General features: G+C 39.9%; 1 protein-coding gene across 2 annotated transcripts in view; it reads right to left on the reverse strand.

Annotated features, from left to right (window-relative positions):
- Positions 1-7,024: 7,024 nt before the first annotated feature.
- SLC25A12 (solute carrier family 25 member 12) overlaps positions 7,025-22,719 on the reverse strand; it is a 95,341-nt gene continuing 79,646 nt past the window's right edge. For both annotated transcript variants that reach the window (XM_065931759.1, XM_065931760.1), the window contains 5 exons: positions 14,419-14,559; positions 12,261-12,399; positions 9,680-9,838; positions 9,466-9,556; positions 7,025-8,132 (listed from right to left, as the gene is read on the reverse strand). In XM_065931759.1, the coding sequence (XP_065787831.1) occupies positions 7,940-8,132; positions 9,466-9,556; positions 9,680-9,838; positions 12,261-12,399; positions 14,419-14,559 (723 nt within the window). In that variant the 3' untranslated portion in view covers positions 7,025-7,939. The remainder of the gene's footprint in view (positions 8,133-9,465; positions 9,557-9,679; positions 9,839-12,260; positions 12,400-14,418; positions 14,560-22,719) is intronic.

Here is a 22,719-nt window from a genome sequence, read left to right on the forward strand (position 1 = left end):
CATGCATAGATCACTCTCTCAGTTGTGTCCAACACTTTGTGACCCCATGGATGGTAGTGCACCAGGCTCGTCTGTCCATGGAATTTTCTAAGCAAGAATACTGGAGCAGGTCGCCATTTCCTACTCCAGGAGATCTTCCTGATCCACAGATCAAACCCATCCATGTCTCCTGTGTCTCCTCCATTAGCAGGCAAATTCTTTACCACTGCGTTAGCAGGGAAGCCCATAGATTCCTTCATCCAACAGCAACAGAATACACATTGTTCTCAAGCTCACAATGAGCATTCACCAAGATAGACTACATTCTGGGCTATGATATATAAATAAATTTTAACCAATAGAAATCATGTTGTGGTGCTGGAGAAGACTCTTGAGAGTCCCTTGGACAGCAAGGAGATCAAACCAGTCAATCCTAACGGAAATAAACCCTGAATATTCATTGGAAGGATTAAAGCTGAAGCTCCAATACTTTGGCCACCTGAGACGAAGAGCCGACTCATTGGAAAAGACCCTGATGCTGGGAAAGACTGAAGGCGAAACGAGAAGGGGGCAGCAGATGGTTAGACAGCAACACTGACTCAATGGACATGAATTTGAGCACACTCCAGGACACAGTGGGGGCCAGAGGAGCCCGGTGTGCTGCAACCAGAGGGTTGCAGAGTGGGACCATGACTGGGCAACTGAACAACAACAACGCCTCCTCTAAGACCATGATGTAATTAAACTAGAAATCAATAACAGAAAGGCAACTGAAAATCCCATATGTGGAAATTAACATACTTGAAGTAACATTAAGGGCCAAAGAGGAGGTCTCAAGAGAAATTTTTAAAATATTTTGAATTATCAAAATTTGTGGGATACAACAAAGCAGTGTTCAGAGGGCAACTTATAGCATTGAGTGAACATATTAGAAAGGAAAAAGATCTAAAAATAATCATGTAGGTTTCTATCTTAGAAAACTTGAAAAAGAGCAAATTAAATCTGAAGCAAGCATCAAAAAAGAAATTATAAAAACTGGAGCAGAATTAATTAAAAGTAGGAAATTAATAGAAAAAAATTTTTAAAAAAATTTTAAACTGTTTCTTTATAAAGGTCAATAAAATTGACAAGTTTCTAGCCAGGCTATGAAAGAAAGAGACTAATTATTAATTACTAATAACAGAGATGAAAGAAGGAATATCAGTACAGATTTCAAGGACATTAAAAGGACAATAAGCAAATAATGGGAAAAATTCTGCCCACATACTTAATGATAATACCTAGATGAAATAGACTAATTCCCAAAAGACACAATTTGCCAAAACTCACAAAAGAGGCAGATCATCTGAATAGGATTATATCAAAGAAATTGAATCAATAATAATTAACCCTCAGAAGAAGAAAGCAGCACACCCAGAAGGTGAATTCCACCAAACATTTAAGGAAGAAATTTTACTAATTCCACCAAACATTTAAGGAAGAAATTTTACTAATTATCTACAATCTCTTTCAGAGGATACAAGAAGGAGTTTCCTAACTCCTCTGAGGACAGCATAACCTAATACTAGGCCAGACAAAGCACTACAAGAAAACTATAGAACAGTATCTCTCCTAAGTACAGATGCAAAAATCCTCAATAAAATGTTAGGAAATAAAATTTAATGATGTATAAAAAGAATTATATAACACAACAGATTGGGATTTATCCAAGGCAATACTAGTTCAACATTACATTTGAAAATCAATGTAATCCACACCAATAAGCTAAAAAAGAAAAATCATGTGATCACATTGATAAAGAAAAAGCATTAAACAAAATCAAACATTCATGATAAAAACTCTCAGTAAACTAGGAAGAGAGGGGAACTTCCTCACCATGATAGAAAAAAAAAAATCTACAAAAAACATACACTAATATCATACTAAATGGTGAGAAACAGGAAGCTTCCTTATTAAGATAGAAGAGAAACAGCTTTCCACTAGGAGGAAGGTAAAGATACCAGAGAATCCAGAAATGAACCCTTATATGCACAGTCAATTCATTTTTGACAAAAGCACCCAAAACAATTCATTGGGGAAAGGACAGTCTCTCCAACAAATGATGCTGAAAATTAGATAGCCAAATGCAAAAAGATAAATTTAGATCATTGACACCATACATAAAAATTAGCTCCAAATATGTCACAGGTCTAAATGTAAGAAATAAATACTCATTGGAAGGACTGATGCTGAAGCTGAAGCTCCAATACTTTGGCCACCTGATGCAAACAGCCAACTCGCTGGAAAAGACCCTGATGCTGGGAAAGATTGAAGGCATAAGGAGAAGAGGGCGACAAGAGGATGAGATGGTTGGATGGCATCACTGATTCAGTGGACATGAACTTGGACAAACTCCAGGAGATGAGGAAAGACAGGGAGGTCTGGAGTGCTGCAGTCCGAGGGCTTGCAGAGTTGGAGATGACTTTGCGACTGAACAACAACAACAAAAGATAACGTTAAAAAAAAAAAAAAAAGGAGACAGAGAGAGAGAGAAAATCTTGATGGTCTTGATTTAGACAGAATTTTTATATGATACCAAAAACATGATCCATAAAATTTAAAAATTAATAAATTGGACCTAAAATGTAAAACTCGTGTGTTTCAAAAGACTATTAAGAAAACAGACTGGGAGAAAATAATTGCAAATCTTATATAGGACTCATATTCTATAAATATGTATAAAGAACTCTTACAACTCAATAATAGAAGGGCAAATCCCATCTTAAAAAGAGATTAAAGACTTAAACACAAATATCTACAAGCACATGAACAGATGCCCAACATCTTCAGTCCTTGGGGAAATGCAAATGAAAACCAAAATGCAGTATCACTTCACACCCATCGAATAACTATGAGATAGACAGTAATAAATTGTTGGTGAGAATGTGTGAAGTAGATATGTATTTTCCCTGGGGGAGGTGATGGAAACACATTAAAATTGGATTGTGGTGATGGTTACACGGCTCTGTAAAGAATACCTTAGTAGAGCTATTAAAAGAAAATTTCACCACTAAACTAACTTCCTGTTTACACACTGGAACAAGTTAGACAACACCATGAGGAAAGAATCAGGTATAAAACGTGGGACATTCTATAAGAAACAATTTACAATGTTAAGGACAAACAAGCCAGGGATGACTGCAGAATTAAAGACGAAAGGTACACAGCAACCTAGAATAAAGCATAAATCTTGATCAGATTCTGCACTGGAAAAGCAAAAGACATTTCTGGAGTTGGTGGGGAAGTCTGAATTTTGACTGAATTTTAGATGATATTATGAAATTATTGGTCATTTTTTATGCATGATAATGGTATTGTTCAGTTGCAGTATGACCTCTTTCTTAGTATATAGATGCTGAAATATTTAGGGATGATATTTAGGGATGAAGTACCATGTCTGTAACATACTTTAAAATGGTTCAGCAAAAATTAATGTGTATTTGTAAAGATAAAACAAATAGGGAAGTGAACCTGGTTGAAAGGTACTAAAAAAGTTCATTTTACCTCTTAAAACTTTTCTGTAGGTTTAAAGTTTTTTTAAAATAAAAAGTGGCAAAACCTCATTCAGGCACACTTAGAATGACATTAAGAAACATATATGTGTGTGTATATGCCTGTATATACGTGTGTGTATATATATAGCATCTAAATATATGACTTACATAGGAATGAATATATATATTTATACATACAATGTTCAGGATCTCTTTGGTGATTATAAAATTTTATTAAGACATTAAAAGGACTTAGACTAAGACATATAACATGTTCATGGATTAGAAGGCCCAATATAATGACACTAATTCTCTCCAAATGGCCCACAGAATCATGATCAAATCAGGCCCACCCTGTTTGTTTTTTTTAGTTTTGGGGAGGAAACTGACAAGCTGTTTTTAAAATGGACATGGAAGAACAACTGACCAAGAAGAGCCACAAGCTCTTGAAGAACAACAGCAAGGTGAAAGGACTTGCTATACCATATATTAAAACTTTTTTTAAAAGACAGAGTATTGAAGAGAGTGTATACAACACAGGAGAAATCAATAAAACAAATTAAGAGTCCAGAAATAAATCTTTGCATATATCAACCCTTAATATATAACTGAAAAGGCACTTCAAAGCAGTAGGAAAAAGGAAAATTTTTTCAACAAATGGTACTAGGACAACAGATTAACCACATAAAGATACAAAAAAAAAAAATTACCACATGTCAAAGACAGTTTCAAGTAGGATGAAACCTCAATGAAAGGGGCAAAACTATAAACCATTTAGGAAGAAAATATCAGGCATATTCACAATCTGGAGAGAGAATGAGTTTTTAAGTGAAATATAAAACATTAAGCAAAATTTAATATATTTGAACATATGAAAATGTTAATCAAAATAGTATAAAAAGACAAGCCACAAATTGAGAAAAGATTCTGCAATACCACTCATAAATGAGTAGTATCCAGAATATATAAAGAACCCTCTGTAAATTCTTAAGAAAAACGGACAAAAAACTTGAACACATATTTCACTCACCAAAGATGAAATCCAAATAGTCAATAAACTTAGAGGCATTTTCCCATGCTATCAGTCAGAAAGTAAATTAGTAAAGTCTTTTCTGAAAAACAATGTGATAATATATATGAACAGATGAAACGTGTTCAGCCTCATTTGATGTAAGGAAAATGCTAATTAAAACCACAAGATAACATTATACACTCAACAGATTAGTAAAACTTAAAATGTCAATACATTCTTGATGGGATGAAAATCAGTCTGAACATCTCTGGGAAATAGTTTGGCATGATCTAGCTAAGTTGACTGTAATAAATTCAGTACCCCTGGGGCTCTGCTCTTAGGTATATTTCCTTTTAAAAAACGCATGCAGAAGTTGCTTTTTAGTCACTAAGTCATATCTGACTTTGTGCAACCCCATGGACTGTATCCCACCAAGCTCCTCTGTCCATGGGATTTCCCAGGCAAGAATACTGTACTAGGTTGCCATTTTCTTCTCCAGCTCTTCCCAACCCAGGGATCCAACCCAGGTCTCCTGCCTGCCTGGCATGCTGCTACTTTACCACTGAGCCAGCTGGGAAACCTTTCAAAATACATACTCCAAATTTGAAAAAAAAAAAGAAAAAAATACTCCAAAACACACATACAAAATATCCAGAGCAACACCATTTGTAATATCCCTAAATTAGAGACAACCCAGATGCAGATGTTCAGAGTAAAACATCAAAATAAATTATTATATTCAAACAATGGAATAAGCAAACTATAGCAAATTACAGGGATGAATCTTATAATGTTTAGAAAAGGGAACAAGTCTTAAAAGTGTACAGTATAATTTGATTCACAAAAACTTCAAAAATAGGAACCAAAAAGTGTGTTTAAGAATGTATATGTGGGTGGTAAAACTATAAAGAAAGAAATGTGAAGAAATGAAGAGCCGGGATGGTGCTAAAGAGGACAACAGGAGTTATGATAGAAGGATCCTCTGAAGGAACTTCTGAGGTGTTAGAAATATTCTCTTTCTTCATCTGGGTAGTTACATAGGTGTTTATGACCATCTCCTTAAAAAAATAATCTATGTGTATATATCTGTGTATACATACACATGAAGATGTTTTCATAGACTTTCTGCATACTCTACAATAATAAAAAGATACACAAATGGTCAGTAAATGCGAAAACACATTTGACCTCACTAGTAATTAGTAAAATGAAAACTAAAACAGCATTGATTACCTATCACGATTTGCCTGAAATGTAAGATTGACAATATCCATTTTTGCTGAAGTTGCAAAGAAATAAGAGTTCTCCTCATACTGTCAGAAGGAAAGTAAATTCATAAAGCCTTTTTGAAGCAATGTGACAATATGTATAAAAATGTAAAACCCATATATCTCATGAAGTACCAATTCCAATTTTAAATATCCATCCTAAGGAAATACTAGCACATGTACAAAATACGTGTAGAAAGGTGTTTACTGTTCACTACAGCATTGCCTGCAATAGTTAAAAAAATGAGTGTCAATAAGGAAATATTTATGAAAAGTATCATAACCCATACACTGAAATACTATGCAGCTATTAAAAATTAAGATAAATCTTTATGAACTGACATGCAAAGATTTCAAAAGTGAACAAATGAACAAAAGCAAGTCACAGAACATATACACAGCATAACTCTATTTTTAAAATATAAAAATGTATATGAATTTATATATATATATGTATGAAAACAGACTAAAATTTTATATTCTAACCTGTGTGAGCAGTGATTACCTTTGGGGCAGGGAGGGGAAGGGAGAAGTAGGGTAAAGAGGGTACTTTTATATCTTACACCAAATTTCTGAATTTTTGTAAGAACACATCCACAGGCTACTTGTTCATTTTTAACAGGTGGTAATAGCAAAACAACTGTATTGCTATTTATTCCATTCCAATGAGAATAACTGAATACATTAGGAAATAACTTGCTTTCAAAGCTAATTCTTTTGTTCCTGGAAGGCCTCAAGAGAGCCTATCGTTGTGTTACAGGGCTGTCAGCCATCAACGATGAACCATGAGAAGGATATTAAGTGACTTGGTCCATCTCCAGGCTCACCCCTTGAAAATATTTGCATACTATTTCCTATCCCAGCTCACTGGCAACGACAATAATGTTTTCCCAAAGCACTTTGCTAAAGTAAATAAACTCTGATGCTACACATCAAATCACAACTAGAGCAGTGAGGATGTGGCTGTCAAGACATATGTTTAGATCTAAATTAGCAATCACACCCTTGGTGAGTGACTTTTGGAATTAGCAGTTTGTATTTAGATTCACAAGGAAGAAGCTAGAGCCCACTACATCTTCTCCAGTTACTCCACCACAGCCCTTTCCAAGTCAAATGATTTCCTGTAAAAGTGGGATAGAGGGAAACCTGATCACTAGTCATGGGCAACTGGTAGTGAATCAAAATCAAAAGCGCTATCAGTACATTTATGAAGGAAAATCCAACTCCATGCATACATTTTGGTGTGCATTTTATTTTCGATTGGAATCATATCCATACGAATGAAAACTGCCGAAGTATTCTTTACTCTTTTGAAAGCTATGCCAGCTGTGCCTTGCCTTGCTGCGTCGGAGGAAGGCGGAAACTAAGCTGGTAATGCTGGAGACATCCCTGCTTCCATATGCACACTGACAGGCGAGGAGCTGTCTAGGAAATGCCTTTCGGTTGATGAACAGAGGAGAATCTATACACACGTGAAATACAAATGGAAACACATCAGCACACGCAAGTCATCAGCCTGGTCCTCCGGCATCCGCTGGCATGCATCTGTTCCAAAGGGTCTCTTATTCAATGGTGTCAGCACTTGGTCTCATTATGCCTCTTATCAGCAAATACCTTTCCACTCCAGAATGGAAAACAAGCTAGGAATCAAATACATCCAATATTGATGCATTATTTCCAAAAGTCACCAATAAAAGAATGAATTTAATTTTAATACATTTATTTTCGTGTGACTCTTAATAAAACACTTTCAAAACATTCTGTACATTTCAAGCCACTCAGAACTGCATTACATTCTATAAATGAGATTTGTTGGGATGAGGTGCCAAGATGTCTCTGTACAAAGATGTACAATATGTACAGTCGCTGTAAGTGCAAGCTGTGCAAAGCAGTCTAGAACACTAATTCATGCCAAGGCTTAGAAAACATTTCAACACATAAAACTAAAGCTTCAAACTGCATTGTAATTTTTTTTTTCCTGGGCAAATGATTAGTTTATAAACAAATATATGTATATGTCATATAGAAAGAATAATTTGATTCTTCAGCTCAGTCAGCACCATGCAGCTGACTGGATACATCGCGAGGCTGCTCTCCTAGGCTTCTCTTTCTAGGGCGCCATTCTGCCAGGCCGAATGGTTGTCTCATCACTGAGCTGCTGCCGCCACCTTTGCCACAGCAACACTAGGAGGTTTAAACTTGGGGAGATAAAGGCCAAACTTGTTCTCAATGCCAGCAAAAGTGGCGGTGGCGAGTCTGTATCCACCGATGTGATCAGGATTGGCAGGAGGAAGGTCTGCGATGCGGGACTTAGGTGTCGGTTCTGAGCCAGAGGGTTTGCTGTTGGTAGGAAAAGTCAATGGTCAGTGTGTTCACGGTTGAGGAGCAGCAGACACACGGCACTGTGAGCAACTATACTCCAAGAAAACAAACCAAAACACTGACGACGGTGACACACAACTGCACACTTTCAGCCTGACCCATGTGCCACCAAGAGTGTGCAATTACCTCCTTGTCAATTATGCTGCACTAGTCATGATTTACAGCTGCACTGAAAGCAACACATTCACATATTTGTTTTAGAAGAGAAGTGGCCTCCATTTCATACACACAAATGGATCCACAGAGAGAGAGACCGGAAAGAAATACACTCATATATTACCACTCTGGGAAGTAGGATTACGAATGATTTTTCTATTTTCCCAATTTTTTACACTAAGCATAAATTAACTGCAGAAAATTTACATTTTATTTTGACATAATTTTAAAAGCTAACTTTTTAAGTAATAAGCTCATGAAGGTTACTACTAAAATTATTTAAAGAGAAGTAAACATAATTCTTACTTTTCCAGAATGCAAAAGTACTGAAAAGCCCGAAACTTTGAGATTGTGCTTACTTTCTTTGTGCAGTTGAAGTCCCTCAACTTCTTGGTTCAACAGCTAACTCCCTACCTGGCTTCTGAGCAGGAAAAGAGTTCATAGGTTTATGCAGTAAAGACTCAGATACAGAATTTGATCTTCTGTTGAAAAGCTGGTAATTGCTTGCTTTGGGTACAACCTTCCCCTCCCAGCAAATTCAAGTGATTCCTCTTATCCACGGTGAAAGCTTCAAGTACTAACTGTCAAAAGGCCCAATTTCTGGCCTAAATCTCACCAGTGATTATGTCCATGGGCATAACCTTTCTTTGAACCTTTTTTTTCTTTGGCAAAGAATTAGTTCTAAGAACTTCTAAACCTATCTAATAATAAATTATGGTGAATAATGAAATCATAAGGGTGTGAAAGGGCTTGACTGAGTTTTCAGAAGTTTACAAAAGTGTAACTAACACAAATTTATATTACTTCTGGTAAAAAGGCCAAATAAGGACGTAAATCCATGAAGCTCAGTATCTGCTTACACCAAAAAGGAACTATTCATATTACATTTTAATTTGCTTCCTCTCTAAACTTTGCGCAAGCAGTTGCTTAATGCTGTGTATGGGGTCACCCTGTCCAAGTCTTACTCCTCTAACAGTGAAGAGTCTCAGGCCCATGGTTTGTTTTAAGCGTGTTGCTCCTGCAGGGTCCTCTGTCCTATCAGCTGCTATCCCAAAAATGCCTTTATAGGCTGAACGAACACCTGTCTGGCGTTTTGGTGCTTTCTTTATAAGGGAGTTTGAAAAGTTGCACTTACAGGCCTCCAAAATCAATGTAAAACCACCGCTGGAGAAGTTCATAGGTGACCAAAGTAACACCAAACTGGGGAGAGGACCGAAACACTCGAGCTAAGAGAGAGAGAAAGGGGGAAGGGGCAGTTAACAGCAAGATGGCTACGGCAAAGACCACACGCGAGTAATGGGAGCAGGACCCCATGCCAGCCAGCCTTTCCACACGGCTCTGGCCCCTACCTGCAGTTCCTTTCCAAAACGCTGAGGGCCCTTCTTCCCGGAGTATCTTCCTGAAACAGTCGATGACCCCACTGTATGTCGTCTGGCCGGCGCGGGCAGCCACCTGCAGCCTCGTCTTGATGACATCAGCGGGGGTCACCAGAGAAGCAGCAGGCACCCCTTCCAGGAGAAAGGCACGTTTAATTCATCCCAGATCCCTTACAGAGGGCAGACAGACTGCTAACAGCTAACAGGACAATTAACAACTTTGACTGCTGTACTCAACGCTTCTTAGATAGATACCTTGGGCAATAATGGAAAAAGGAAATAAAGTCCCACTAGCTGCTTCAGTGGAGTCACGGTAAGACTCTTTTATTCACTCTGAATTAGGAAAATCACTCTATGTTGCATGATCCCAAAGAACAGTGAGAGGAATAAATGAAGCAATATTACTAGGACAATTCCCAGTGTTCCCCTTTGGGTTTCAATTATTTTATTACCTCTTTCCTTTCTTAAATAAGACAGTACTTTCATCTATAATAAAGAATGAGGATAATATCAATTTAATGAGCTGCTAAATATTACCTGATAGCAAACTGTAGTGTTTTTTTTGCTGATTCCTATCGCCTTACTGTATGAGGTGTATATCAATACTCATATCCACTCACCCTTTGAGGGGCTGACTTGAGAGTTGACTGTGACTCCTTTCAGACATGCTTACATGACAGAAGTCATTACAACTGAAGCAGAGACGGCCAGGCAACCAGTTAGGGAACAGTGGGGGAACTGATCATCAAAAGGCCTTGTCAGCCATTCCCTGGGCCCCAGCTCCCTGGGGCCACGCTGAGACTCATCAGCGGCAGGACACAAGATGGATTTCACAACCACACCTTTCACTTATAAAACAAAACAGGGAACAAAGGAGCAAGATAATCTTCCTCAGGGGGAAGAAATTCAATTTGGTCTGAATTTCACCGAATCATCACTAGGCAGATGAAGCTGGCCACTCAGGGTAGGTAGTTGGTGCGGGCGGCGGGGAGTGCTCTGTTAGAGACGATGCAAATATCCTCCCGCCAAGCCCTATACCTCATTCACGTGAAACTAGGTAAATTGCTGCCTTTGGAATGTTCTGAATCCTGAATGTTCTCAGTGCCTGCCAGCAAAGCTTTACAGGTAAAAATTAGAAAAATTCATTTCTAATTCCAAAAACTGACAGCAAATGTCTGTGGGCAAGAAACTGGTGCTGACAGCTCCATGAAAATGTTTACATGGTTCCATCAGCCACTGGCAAAATGCCTGTCCATGATTAGAGTGTTCTTTGCTGCTGTCTGAATAGCAGAGAGCAAAGATGAGGAAAGATGTGCTGGCCCTCCCTTCAACTGGGGCGACTTTGGTGAATACCTGAAAGGAGCTGGATGAACACTCAGTGCCAAGACTGAGCTGGTAGCTTTACTGGCTTTTGAATTATAACTGCAAGTGACTGCCTCAAATAAGGGCTCAAGGCTCCCTGGGAGAGTTTCTTAATCATCATGAGTCATTCCCTGTCATCATGGATGAGAAGAATAACATGTCCACCCAGCAGCCCTGGACCCCAGGGTTCCTGCTATATCCCACACCCCCAGGGGTGCCCAGGCTGTCCTGCTCCGCTGAGCCAGCAGACCAGAGGAGAAGGCACCCAGGGACCGCCACGCATTGCAGGAGCCTGGGTGGTCAGAGCCACCTGAGCACCCAGGGACAGCACTGGGCTTGTGTTCATTCACCTCGCCCGTCTGTCTCCCTAAGCAGCGGTGATGGCAAGTAAACACACGCCCTTTCCTTCTTCTGCCAAGTGTGAGGATTGCTGCAGTGAAGGACAACCTGGTCCTCCCCTTCTATCTGGAATCAGCTCCCTCTCAACACAAGAGAAAGGCTAGAGCACGGGATTGAGAGGAAGCTTCGCAGTACCTTCCTACATTTGAAACCCCTGGGGCTTTCAAGGGGCTCCCGGCCCAGGAGAGAGAGCAGGATTTACGTAAACAACCATCAGTAAAAGACGGAGCATGTTAAGAGCTGAGAAGAGATGCCACCGCGGAGTGGTGCAGCTGAGGAAGTATGGCTTTGTTTGGTCTGATGAGGATGATGGTAGAAGGAACACGGTCAGTTTCAAACTCAAGTTGGAGCCAAATCATGTTGATTCCAATATACAGAATAAGAAAGTGAGGGGATGCTAGACCTGTGCATCATGATGAGGTGCAACAAAGCAACTGATGTGATGAACTTTTCTACGTTAATGCTCAGCTTGACTGCACCCAAGGTTTCAGGGGCAGAGGCGGCTAAGAAACACGGTACTGATGAAAGCCCAATTGAGATGGGCAGAGCTAATTTGGCTGCGAGTTCCTAAGCTGCATTAAGCTGTTTATCCACATTATGCAAATGTAATTAACGCTCATCAGAATTATAGCATACCCCACAAAGGAGAAAAAGCAGTCATATTTAAACTAAGTCAGATACAGACAATAACCTTTCCAGAAATAAAGAAGAGGAGCACAGAGATTCTGTACTTAGAGAATGGGGGTGGGGTGGGTAGGGACTCTTTTGGCTTAAAAGAAAAAAAAATAGTTACCTGCCATGGCTCCAGCTGCAAGGAGATTTATACCTCCCACGTGTCCGTTTTCATCAGCCAGAAGTAGTTTGCAGTGAGCATAAACAGGAAAATAAATTGCAGAGAAGGGAATGTCTCGGAGGAAACACGCTTTGGCACCCTGTCACAGAGTGAGGAAATAGTGCAAAACAGTTGTATAAACAAGGTGTGAATGACCACGAGGGATCCAGGGTGACAAGCCAGAGATGCCCCTCAGACAGCATTGAGACTGACGTGGAAAAGAAACAGGATAACAAGTCAGGCACAGGGAAATTGAGAAGCAGCTCAAAGTTTGAGAAAGTCTGGTGGATCTGGGAGTCCTAGAGTTAGTTAACAATGGTATTCTGACAACTAAGAATCTTCTGGCATTTCCAGTATGGATCAGATTTTAAGGTTAATAAAAATTCAATGTTCAAACCTCTAGGCCGCTTGTTCTGGTTCACCTTGGTGAGTGCCAGGGGATGGGGTGTGGCTGGGAACAGACTTAGAAACCCAGTATTGAGAGCTTGATTTCAAAGCAACCAACGAAGGCAGCTCCTCAAACTAACAAATTACCAACTCGGTCCACCTCAGCGTAGAGCCCCTGAAGCACCAGGTAAAAAGCTATGGGTAGGAGCCATGGAAAAGGAAGGGAAGCTTCCCTGGTGGCTCAGATGGTAAAGAATCTGCCCCTGTTGCAGGAGACTTGGGTTTGATCCCTGGGTCGGGAAGATGCCCTGGAGAAGGGAATGCCTACCCACTCCAGTATTGCCTGAAGAATCCCATGGACAGAGGAGCCTGGTGGGCTACAGTCCATGAGATCTCAAGGAGTTGGACACAACTGAACGACTAACGCATTCTAGGGAAAGGGAAAAAGAAACCACCAAACTTCCCTCCTCACTTCCCATGTCCTAAATGGCAGAGGACAGGGAAACCCAGAGAAAATACTTTATCAGGAAGTTTTCCTGAGAGTAGAAATCTAGTCAGACAGCTTGTCTTGGTGACTGACACTGCCCCTTCCTCAGCCCACACTAGCCTACTGCTGAGGCTTTAGCCGGCCAGGCAGACACTCCATCTTTGGTACTTGTTTTCCGGATGGCTCTGTTTTTAAAAGACAAACTCAAACATTAAAGAAAAAAAAAATTCCTGGGACTCTCTGAGAGATACTACAGAGAGAAACAATTTTAATAAAGTCAGTTTTCCAAGGGAATTCTAAAAAGGATGGCAGTTGGGGGTAGAAGGGAGAGAGTATGTACAAAACTCTCAGGACAGGCATCATTGGTTTACTGGTCTCCTAAGAGCTTTGTAGCTGTGTGATTCTAATCGAGAGAATTTCTAATTTCCAATTTGCAGCTACAGAAGCCAATTTACACATTTCTACAGTGATGGATCTATAAATAAATCAGACACTGTGGAAACAGTTGTCTATAAAAGCTAAATTTTCGTATCGCTCCCCTTACACCAGGCAAAAGAAGAGAAAGAAATACTCTTCCTTGTTTAAGAAAAATAATAGCTTCTGCTCCATTACATCTGATCTGTAATGATGGGAGTAAGCATACCTGCAGGGAAGGAATCTGTTGACTGGCATTTTGCTAAAGTACAGTACACTCTGGTTTGCTTTTGTTTTGCTTTTTTAAAATGCAATTCATTATTGACAAATCCCACCACTTAACTTCTTAAAGACCTGAATCCTACCAAACTCTACTACTGTTTCACTGTGGTCAAATTATTAAGACAAAGACAAGCTCCTACTGGGAAGATAACAATAGAGATAGCTCAGACTCAAAATAAACATAAGACTATTTTGAAGTCAGTCCTAAACCAGCCCCAAAAGAACACCAAAGAAACTTCTCCCATATCCACCAGTAAATAAAAGGCTGTGAGCCTGAAGCCAGCGGGTCTGTGGTGCTGGCCTCCCTGCTGGCAGCTTCATAAAAGCCTGAAGATGACAACAGGACAGCGTGGTTGCACATCCCACTGCCTCTAATAGAAGTGTCCTGATTTTTTCTTTTTGTTTTGATTTTCTACTATTGGAACTACCCTGCTGGACAAGATTGCTTTTCCATTTATGGGGAAGTAGTCTGATTTTGACATTTTTTCACATTTCTATGGAGTACACTACAACCTCTCTTATTGAGAAAACCCAAGGGAATCTACCCACCTTATACAGACCAAAGAGTCCCAGGTCCCGGAGCACATTCAGGGCACTGACCCTGGGTCCTGTGGTGATCTCTCCAGCTACCTGTAGGCGAATCTTTACTATCTCCAGAGGGTTAGTAAAGATGACCTGAGAGCCGCCAGCCTGCAGGCAAGAAAGGAGAGACAGAGCAGATTTCCATATCAGAGCCCGACCGACCCGGAGTACAGCCAAAAAAAAATCTATAGACCTCCACACTGTACCTCTTTACTCCTCCCCCTTTGCAGGGAGGGGAATGAGAGTCCGATGCTTTGGCCGATGCTGGAAGGGTTCACAGGGATGGCCCCAAACTCTGTCTCAAATCAACTTACGTCTAGTTTTGCTTCTATTTGAAATGTCAGGAGTGTTTCCCAGATCAATCTTCCCTGGGTCAACCCACCCATATCCAAAATGGCAAAACTAATAAACTCATTTGGAAAACAAAAGTGAAGCCAGATGTGGCAGCTGGTGCTCCAAAGAAAGGGAAAGAGATGGTAGGAGATTGACTGGTATCTTCTACCAAGCTGGAGCTAAAATTCAGATCTACATAGCTTCTTTCCTCTTCTTAAAAACAAGCAGTCTCCTTAGCTCAACCACTTGCTGCTACTTTCTTGGACTGCAGAGCAATTAACACAGAGGTGTTTTTACCCCACGCTAGCCAAAGGTGGAAAGTCTCCTCTGGTTCAAATTCTAAAATGTATTATCCCGAACAAAACTCTGCAACCACATCCACACAAAAGAAGATAATTTGGAAGGACAATTGCAGTATCATTTCAAGACCAAACTAGAAACACTGTTCAAGACAGAGGTGGGAAATGGAGCATCTAGTTATCACAAGTACAAGAGAAGGCAAACCAAAGCCACACTCCACACTCACCCGTGGTGAGCGACCATAGATACTTAAATTTAGATAATGAAAGTGTATCTGCACTGGAAGTCTGTTGGGGGGAGTAGAGAGAATGTTTAACAAAACTGCTACCAACTCCTTTTTTGGTTTCCATAGGAAGAAAAAAATGTGTGTGTACACATATGGATAGATAAAAATAAATAAAAATTTAAAAACATAATATACATTTCCATTCATGAAGTGAAAAAAATCTCATTTGCACATTGTCATCTTAAGTGTAGCTGTTTATATTATATAATCAGAACCACACTCGTATAACCATAATTACATTACATAATCATAACTTCACTGTAATAGCATGTCACATGTGAAACAGGAAACAGGTGCCTCACTGGGTACTGGAATCCCACAGGTATAGAAAACTATAAACAATACCCATAAAACCCACAGGCAACATTCAATGCCACTTCAATACTCTACCTTCACCCATATTCCTGTTCATTTTTCTAAAACCCACAGCCCTCCAGATCCCCTTTCCAAGGGGCAACAAAAAGTCCCAGACCATTCTCCTAACTGACCAGGGGCTATAAACCAACAAAACACCCCTGCTCTCACCCTGATCCCTCATTCCTATCAAAATCCACAACTGCCAACACTGACACAAGATTCCTTTCCTCTTGGTGGGAAGTGATTGCCCTGGATTCCTCAGGGCTCTAATCCTCTTTTTGTCCACCAAGTACTGAGGATGCAGCAATTTGCTGTCTCTCTCTGGATTTCCCAAATCTACACAACCCAGACCACTGGCACTAAGGTTCCTGAATGACGACTGACCCAATTTTACATGTTGATTTGCCCCTGCTTCTGTCTCTTAATCTGTTGCACTGCAGGCAGGAGAAAGTATTTCAATGTTTCAATCTAAGGAAACAATACTATGAAAAGGATTGCTGGGTGAAAAATTATGTTAAAATGATAATCCAAGTAATTGCTCCTGTAGCTCTAGTATTAAAGACCAAACCAATTACAAAAGTTTACTACTTCCTTGAAACCTCTTGTTTAAATAATGGTTGCAAAGACTATCTCTGGGAAAATGCGCTTTATGTTCTAAACTAAAGCAGATTAAAAAAAAAAAAAGCATAAATTTTTATTATAATCCCCCAAATTCGCCACCACCAGATGATGTCAACCCCTGGGTTCTACTCATTAAATATGGACATTATGTTTAAATAAATACAAAGTTCTTTCATGTTTTTAATCATTAGTAAATTATAATATCCTGCAGAGTAGAAATACTCCAAACAGCACTGCGCCCCCAACCACAAAGACACAGTTCCCTCCTCTTCTGTCTCTCACAGACCCTTCTGGAAATAACTGTCAGTTTAGTGAAGTTTGTATTTAACAACTCTCCAAATTTCTTTCTACATGTGCATGTAATAGGCTTTCAATTAAAACAGTACAAATAAAAGAAGGAAAACACGAACACATTAACCATTACACGCCTTTAAGATCTGTTACCCAGCACCTGTACTACATATACAAAAAGGGCCATACGGTCAAAGCTATGGTTTTTCCAGTAGTCTTGTACAGATGTTGAGAGTCGGACCATGAAAGAGGCTTTTCTGTCAGCTGTCTTTCATCAGTTAGAAAGAACTGATAATGTCAAACTGTGGTGCTGGAGATTTGAGAGTCCCTTGGACAGCAAGGAGATCAAACCAGTCAATCCTAAAGGAATATTCATTGGAAGGACTGATGCTCAAGCTGAAGCTCCAATACTTTGACCGCCTGATTCAAAGACATGACTCACTGGAAAAGATCCTGATGCTGGAAAAAATTGAAAGCAGGAGGAAAAGGGGGCTACAGAGGATGAGATGGTTGGATGGCATCACCGACTCAAAGAACATGAGTTTGAACAAACTCAGGGAGATAGTGAAGGACGGGGAAGCCTGGCTGCAGGAAGCCTGGCTGCAGTCTATGGGGTTACAAAGTTAGACACTACTGAGCAACTGAACAACAATAACAACATACACTAAGTCCCATCAACACATTGGACACAATCACAAAGCTAAACATATATATGTATATAGATATATTTATGTCCATATATATGTAAAATACATGAAATATAACAAGTGAATGTGTAAACAATGAAATAACACTATAAGCAAGGCACACACCTGTGTGTTTGTTTCACACCTATGTGTGTACTCTACTATGATTGAAGGAGAAAATTTCTACCAATTTCATGATCTATACATTCTTTAAAAATAATCATTTTTAAGAACTTTATGACAGACCTAGGAATATATAGACAATATCCAGATGAAATGGAGCAAGACCCTGTGGGATCCTTTCTTCTGTCTCCTGTTTCTAGTTTGTAGTAAATAGGCTTCCTTCAGCCTCCCTGACCTTCCCTGAGTTCCAAAGGACAGATTCAAAGAGTTGCTTTTCAGGAAAGGGAGGGAGCAGAAGCCCAGAGACAAAGCAGGAGCAGTCAAGAAACAGCGGATGCAGCCGGGAGGCAGGTTTCTGGTTCCTCCCCAAGAAGTATACAGGACAAATTACCTTTGACTGCTATAGGAACTAAGGCCCCCATGCAGGTGGAGAACGGCAACTTCAGGCTTAATACAAGATTGCGGGAGCACTGCCATGCTACCTCATCACTGACTGTACACAGCGGAAGATAATGAAGACAGATCCCCCTCCCCAAATGATTCTCCCTTTAAAAACTTTCACAGTTGAGCAGAATCTTTGAAGTTGGTTTTTGGACGCGAGTCTGCCTTCTGCCCAGATTGCTAGCCTCCTGAATAAAGCAACCCTTCCTTTTCTAACCAACACTCACTTCTCAAGTACTGGCTTTCAAGATGCAAGCAGCCAAGCCTGAGTTGAATAACACAGAAACACTGAATAATAAAGATTGCTATCTAATTTGTCTAAAACTTTGGGTACGTTGTAACACTTTAAGGAAAACACACAAGGCAAATATGCACTGTCCTTTTTTAAGCTCTGAGGTTAACTACTCTCATACATATTAAACTGGGAACAGGGAGAAGGGGGAATAAAATTTGCAACTAATTCAATTACTCTGATAAGAAATCTAGTGACAAAGAACAAGATTATGATGTTATCACATCCTTAACTGTTTCCCCTCTGAGAAACAAACACACCAGAAAATATCATTTCTCCTCTATTTTAAGACTCTACTGATTCTGATATCATGAATTTAATAACAGATATTCACAGGGAAAAAACACTACTTACAGTAAATATAATCACTGAATATACCGAATTTCAGATGTGTTAAAGTGTGAAATAAAAATATAGTAACTTTTTAATTTAAAAAGTATCTGTATTTTTACAAATAGGCTGACATTTGCTATTTTTAGAAGCAACAAAATTAAACAAAAAAATTAAAATGACTAATAAGTAAATATTTAAGCACAAATAATTCTATGCTCTTATTCAGTCTATAATATTAGATAATAAAATCATGCTAAGTTACATAAACAGAACAAAAAACATTAGGCACCCATTTATCACAAATATGTCAAAATTTAGTAAAGTTTATAAAAAAACAGAATAGCTTAGAGATGAAAACATTGGTTGCACCCCCGGGAGGAGAAGTAAATAGCTAGGAGAAAGAATTTGCAAAGTATATGCCATTATATCTTTTAAATTCTGAATCGAATATACTAACTACTCAAAAACAAAAAACAACCCCTACCCCCACCACCAGAAATAAGAAACAGAACTGGTTTTAGAAACAACGGCTCTTTTTACATACCAGGTCCTCTCTCATACATGCTTCCCCATGGGAAACTTGGGAACTCATATATTTTAAATGCATTTGAAAAAACTAGTTAGCCCTAGTTATCTGTGGATCCAAAATTTTCAATAGGCTTATCTACCTAAGTATATATGGACATCAAAAAAAAATCAAACTAAGTAAAGGTAGTGATCTGAAATAATAGACACTGAGATAAATAAAACTGCAGGTTAAAACATGATGATACACAGCTATGTAGCCTTAAATGAACACTGTGTAATTTGATGTCTTCCTACCTTCCTACCTTGCACTTGTGTTAACTAGCATACCAATTCATACAATAATACCTCTGGTGAATTTTTTCACTCACCAAATCAACAAAATTAATTTCTAACCTCTAACTGTTAAACTTCCCTCTCAAACTTGTTGTTTATTGTTTTAAAGAGATGCGAGCATTAATATTAAAACTGACTTAGATGCTTCCATTTTTCAGTATTAAGTTGTCATTTCTTTGTTCCAGAACTGAATTACAAATGACACAATGAGACAGAACAAATCTCATTTTGAATGAGGCTTACCCACATCCTACAGAAAATAGAATGGAAAAACCTCCATATCATCTTGTGTTGCATAATTTTTTAATGAGAAAATAAACCAACGAAAGCTGACAGCTTTAGTTATTAAAGCTTTAGTGACTTCCCTGGTGGCTCAGACAGTAAAGAATCTGCCTGTAATGCAGGAAACCCAGGTTCGATCCCTGGGTAAGGAAGATTCCTTTCTCCAGATCCCTGGAGAAAGGAATGGCAACCCACTCCAGTATTTTGGCCTGGAGAATCCCATACACAGATGAGCCTGGCAGGCCACAGTCCACGGGGTCGCAAAGAGTTGGACATCACTGAGCGAATAACAGACAAAGCTGACAGCAGAAGTTAGGAGAAAAGGATGTGATACTGAGATGTCACCACTCACCTTTGATGTGCCTGAGACCAAGGGGCTGCACACAGGACTGGGCCTGTTCGACCGGCCCGCATAATCCTACCCGGGGGCAAAGACCACAAAGAGGCTGGGGATCCAGCCACCGGCTGCATGACCCACCCCCCCATGCCCCTCCACCTCCAGCACCAAGTCCCCTGTTTACCTTCCTCTTTGATCTGTTGTCTCTTATAGTTTGAAACTATTTTCCAACTGACAAATGTCCAATCTAAACAATTCATTTTATAAAGTCTTCCCTTACAGAGACAAATGAAAATCTAACTTCAATTTAAGGCCATATCAGCTCCTTGAACAGATGTACCAAATATATACATTTAAAACAGCCAGAAAAACAAACAAAAGTCATAGAATTAGCTGTCACTTTGACTCAAGCAGGATGAAAAGAGACAGTGGCTCTGGCTCACAATGCCATCAACCAAGCATCCTTATTGTATACAGCAACAGGAAACACTATGGTTCGCTCTAAAATAGTCCAAGACAGTCAGAGTTTAAAGGAGTGATGATAAATGCCAGGGTGTTCAGAGATATGAATAGATTAAATTACACACTAATATATGTGGACTTTTAATATGTGCGCATATGTATGTGTGTCCATGTAAGTATGCAAGCATAGTTGAGACCACACTGGTTCCTGGGGATGGGAGCTGAAGAGACCATTTCCAAACAGCTCTTTATAGAGACCTGCAAGCTCAGCTTGCTGAGAAAGATATGGCTTAGGGAGCTGGCGAACTACCACTCTGGGCTCCCAGGATTAGTAGGTGCTCCAACTAAGAAGTGGGCCCCTTGCTACACCTATATGGGCACGGATATGGTGGTGCGTGCGAGCACATGTGCACACACAGGCCAAAGGGAGAAAAAGAACAGAAAGATTCCGGGTTTGGAAAGCTGCCGACCTATATGGTTGTTAGCTTTGTAACCGAGATAGGTCATAAGCTTTTCATTCCTTGGTTTCCTAATATGACAATAGAGATTCCATCATCTACCTTATCTACCTCACATATCTCCTGTGCAGTAACTAAGGTGAGAGCACCACACCGACTGGAAGCAAGAAACAAGGGAAGGGATGTGTTCTCCAGGACGTAAGTTCATACAGGGCTATGAAAATGGGGCCCTCAGTCCTTTGTTGAGCAATATGTACATTTTGAATTTTATGACTTTTATCCTCTTCAGTTCAGTTCAGTCGTGTCCAACTCTTTGCGACCCCATGAATCGCAACACACCAGGCCTCCCTCTCCATCACCAGCTCCCAGAGTGTACCCAAACTCATGTCCATTAAGTCTGTGATGCCATCCAGCCATCTCATCCTCTGTCGTCCCCTTCTCCTCCTGCCCCCAATCCCTCCCAGCATCAGGTTCTTTTCCGATGAGTCAACTCTTTGCATGAGGTGGCCGAAGTATTGGAGTTTCAGCTTCAACATCAGTCCTTCCAATGAACACCCAGGACTGAACTCCTTTAGGATGGACTGGTTGGATCTCCTTGCAGTCCAAGTCTTCTCCAACACCACAGTTCAAAAGCATCAATTCTTTGGCGCTCAGCTTTCTTCACCATCCAACTCTCACATCCATACATGACCACTGGAAAAACCATAGCCTTGATCTAGACAGACCTTTGTTGGCAAAGTAATGTCTCTGCTTTTTAATATGCTATCTAGGTTGGTTATAACTTTCCTTCCAATGAGTAAGCGTCTTTTAATTTCATGGCTGCAATCACCATCTACAGTGATTTTGGAGCCCAAAAGAATGAAGTCTGACACTGTTTCCACTGTTTCCCCATCTGTTTCCCATGAAGTGATGGGACCAGATGCCATGATCTTAGTTTTCTGAATGCTGAGCTTTAAGCCAACTCTTTCACTCTCCTCCTTCACTTTCATCAAGAGGCTCTTCAGTTCTCCTTCACTTTCTGGCATATGGGTGGTGTCATCTGCATATCTGAGGTTATTGATATTTCTTCCAGCAATCTTGATTCCAGCTTGTGCTTCTTCCAGCCCAGCGTTTCTCATGATGTACTCTGCATATAAGTTAAATAAGCAGGGTGACAATATACAGCCTTGATGTACTCCTTTTCCTATTTGGAACCTTATCCTTTTAGAAGTAGGTAAATGTGATCATTTACCTGAAAGAGGTAAATGTGATCAGATAGGTAAGTGCTCTGTGCTGTGCCTAGTTGCTCAGTTGTGTCTGACTCCATGATTCCATGAACCGTAGGCCACCAGGCTCCTCTGTCCATGGGGATTCTTCAGGCAAGAATACTGAAGTGGGTTGCCATGCTCTCCTCCAGATCTTCCCAAACCAGGGATCAAACCCAGGTCTCTCGCATTGCAGGCAGATTCTTTCCTGTCTGAGCCACCAGGGAAGCCAAGAATATTGGAGGTGGTAGCCTATCCAATCTCCTCCAGGGGATCTTCCTGATCCAGGAATCGATCTGGTGTCTCCTGCATTGCAGGCAGATTCTTTATCAGCTGAGCTACCAGGGAAGCTCCTAAGTGCTCTGGCTAGAGTTTAACAACATAAAAACAGATACTTAACCAGAGAGAAATTAACCATTAGAAAATACATATAGGTCAGTCCCTTTAGACTTCTCAAGGGACTTTGTTGACTCAGAAAGACACTAAATTTTTTCCCACTTAGGTTTATGGACATGTGCAAAAAATTCACATAATCCTTTTCTTTCATAAAACCACTACAGA

This window comes from Muntiacus reevesi, chromosome 3 (assembly GCF_963930625.1).
Source record: "Muntiacus reevesi chromosome 3, mMunRee1.1, whole genome shotgun sequence".
Classification (NCBI taxonomy): Eukaryota; Metazoa; Chordata; class Mammalia; order Artiodactyla; family Cervidae; genus Muntiacus; species Muntiacus reevesi.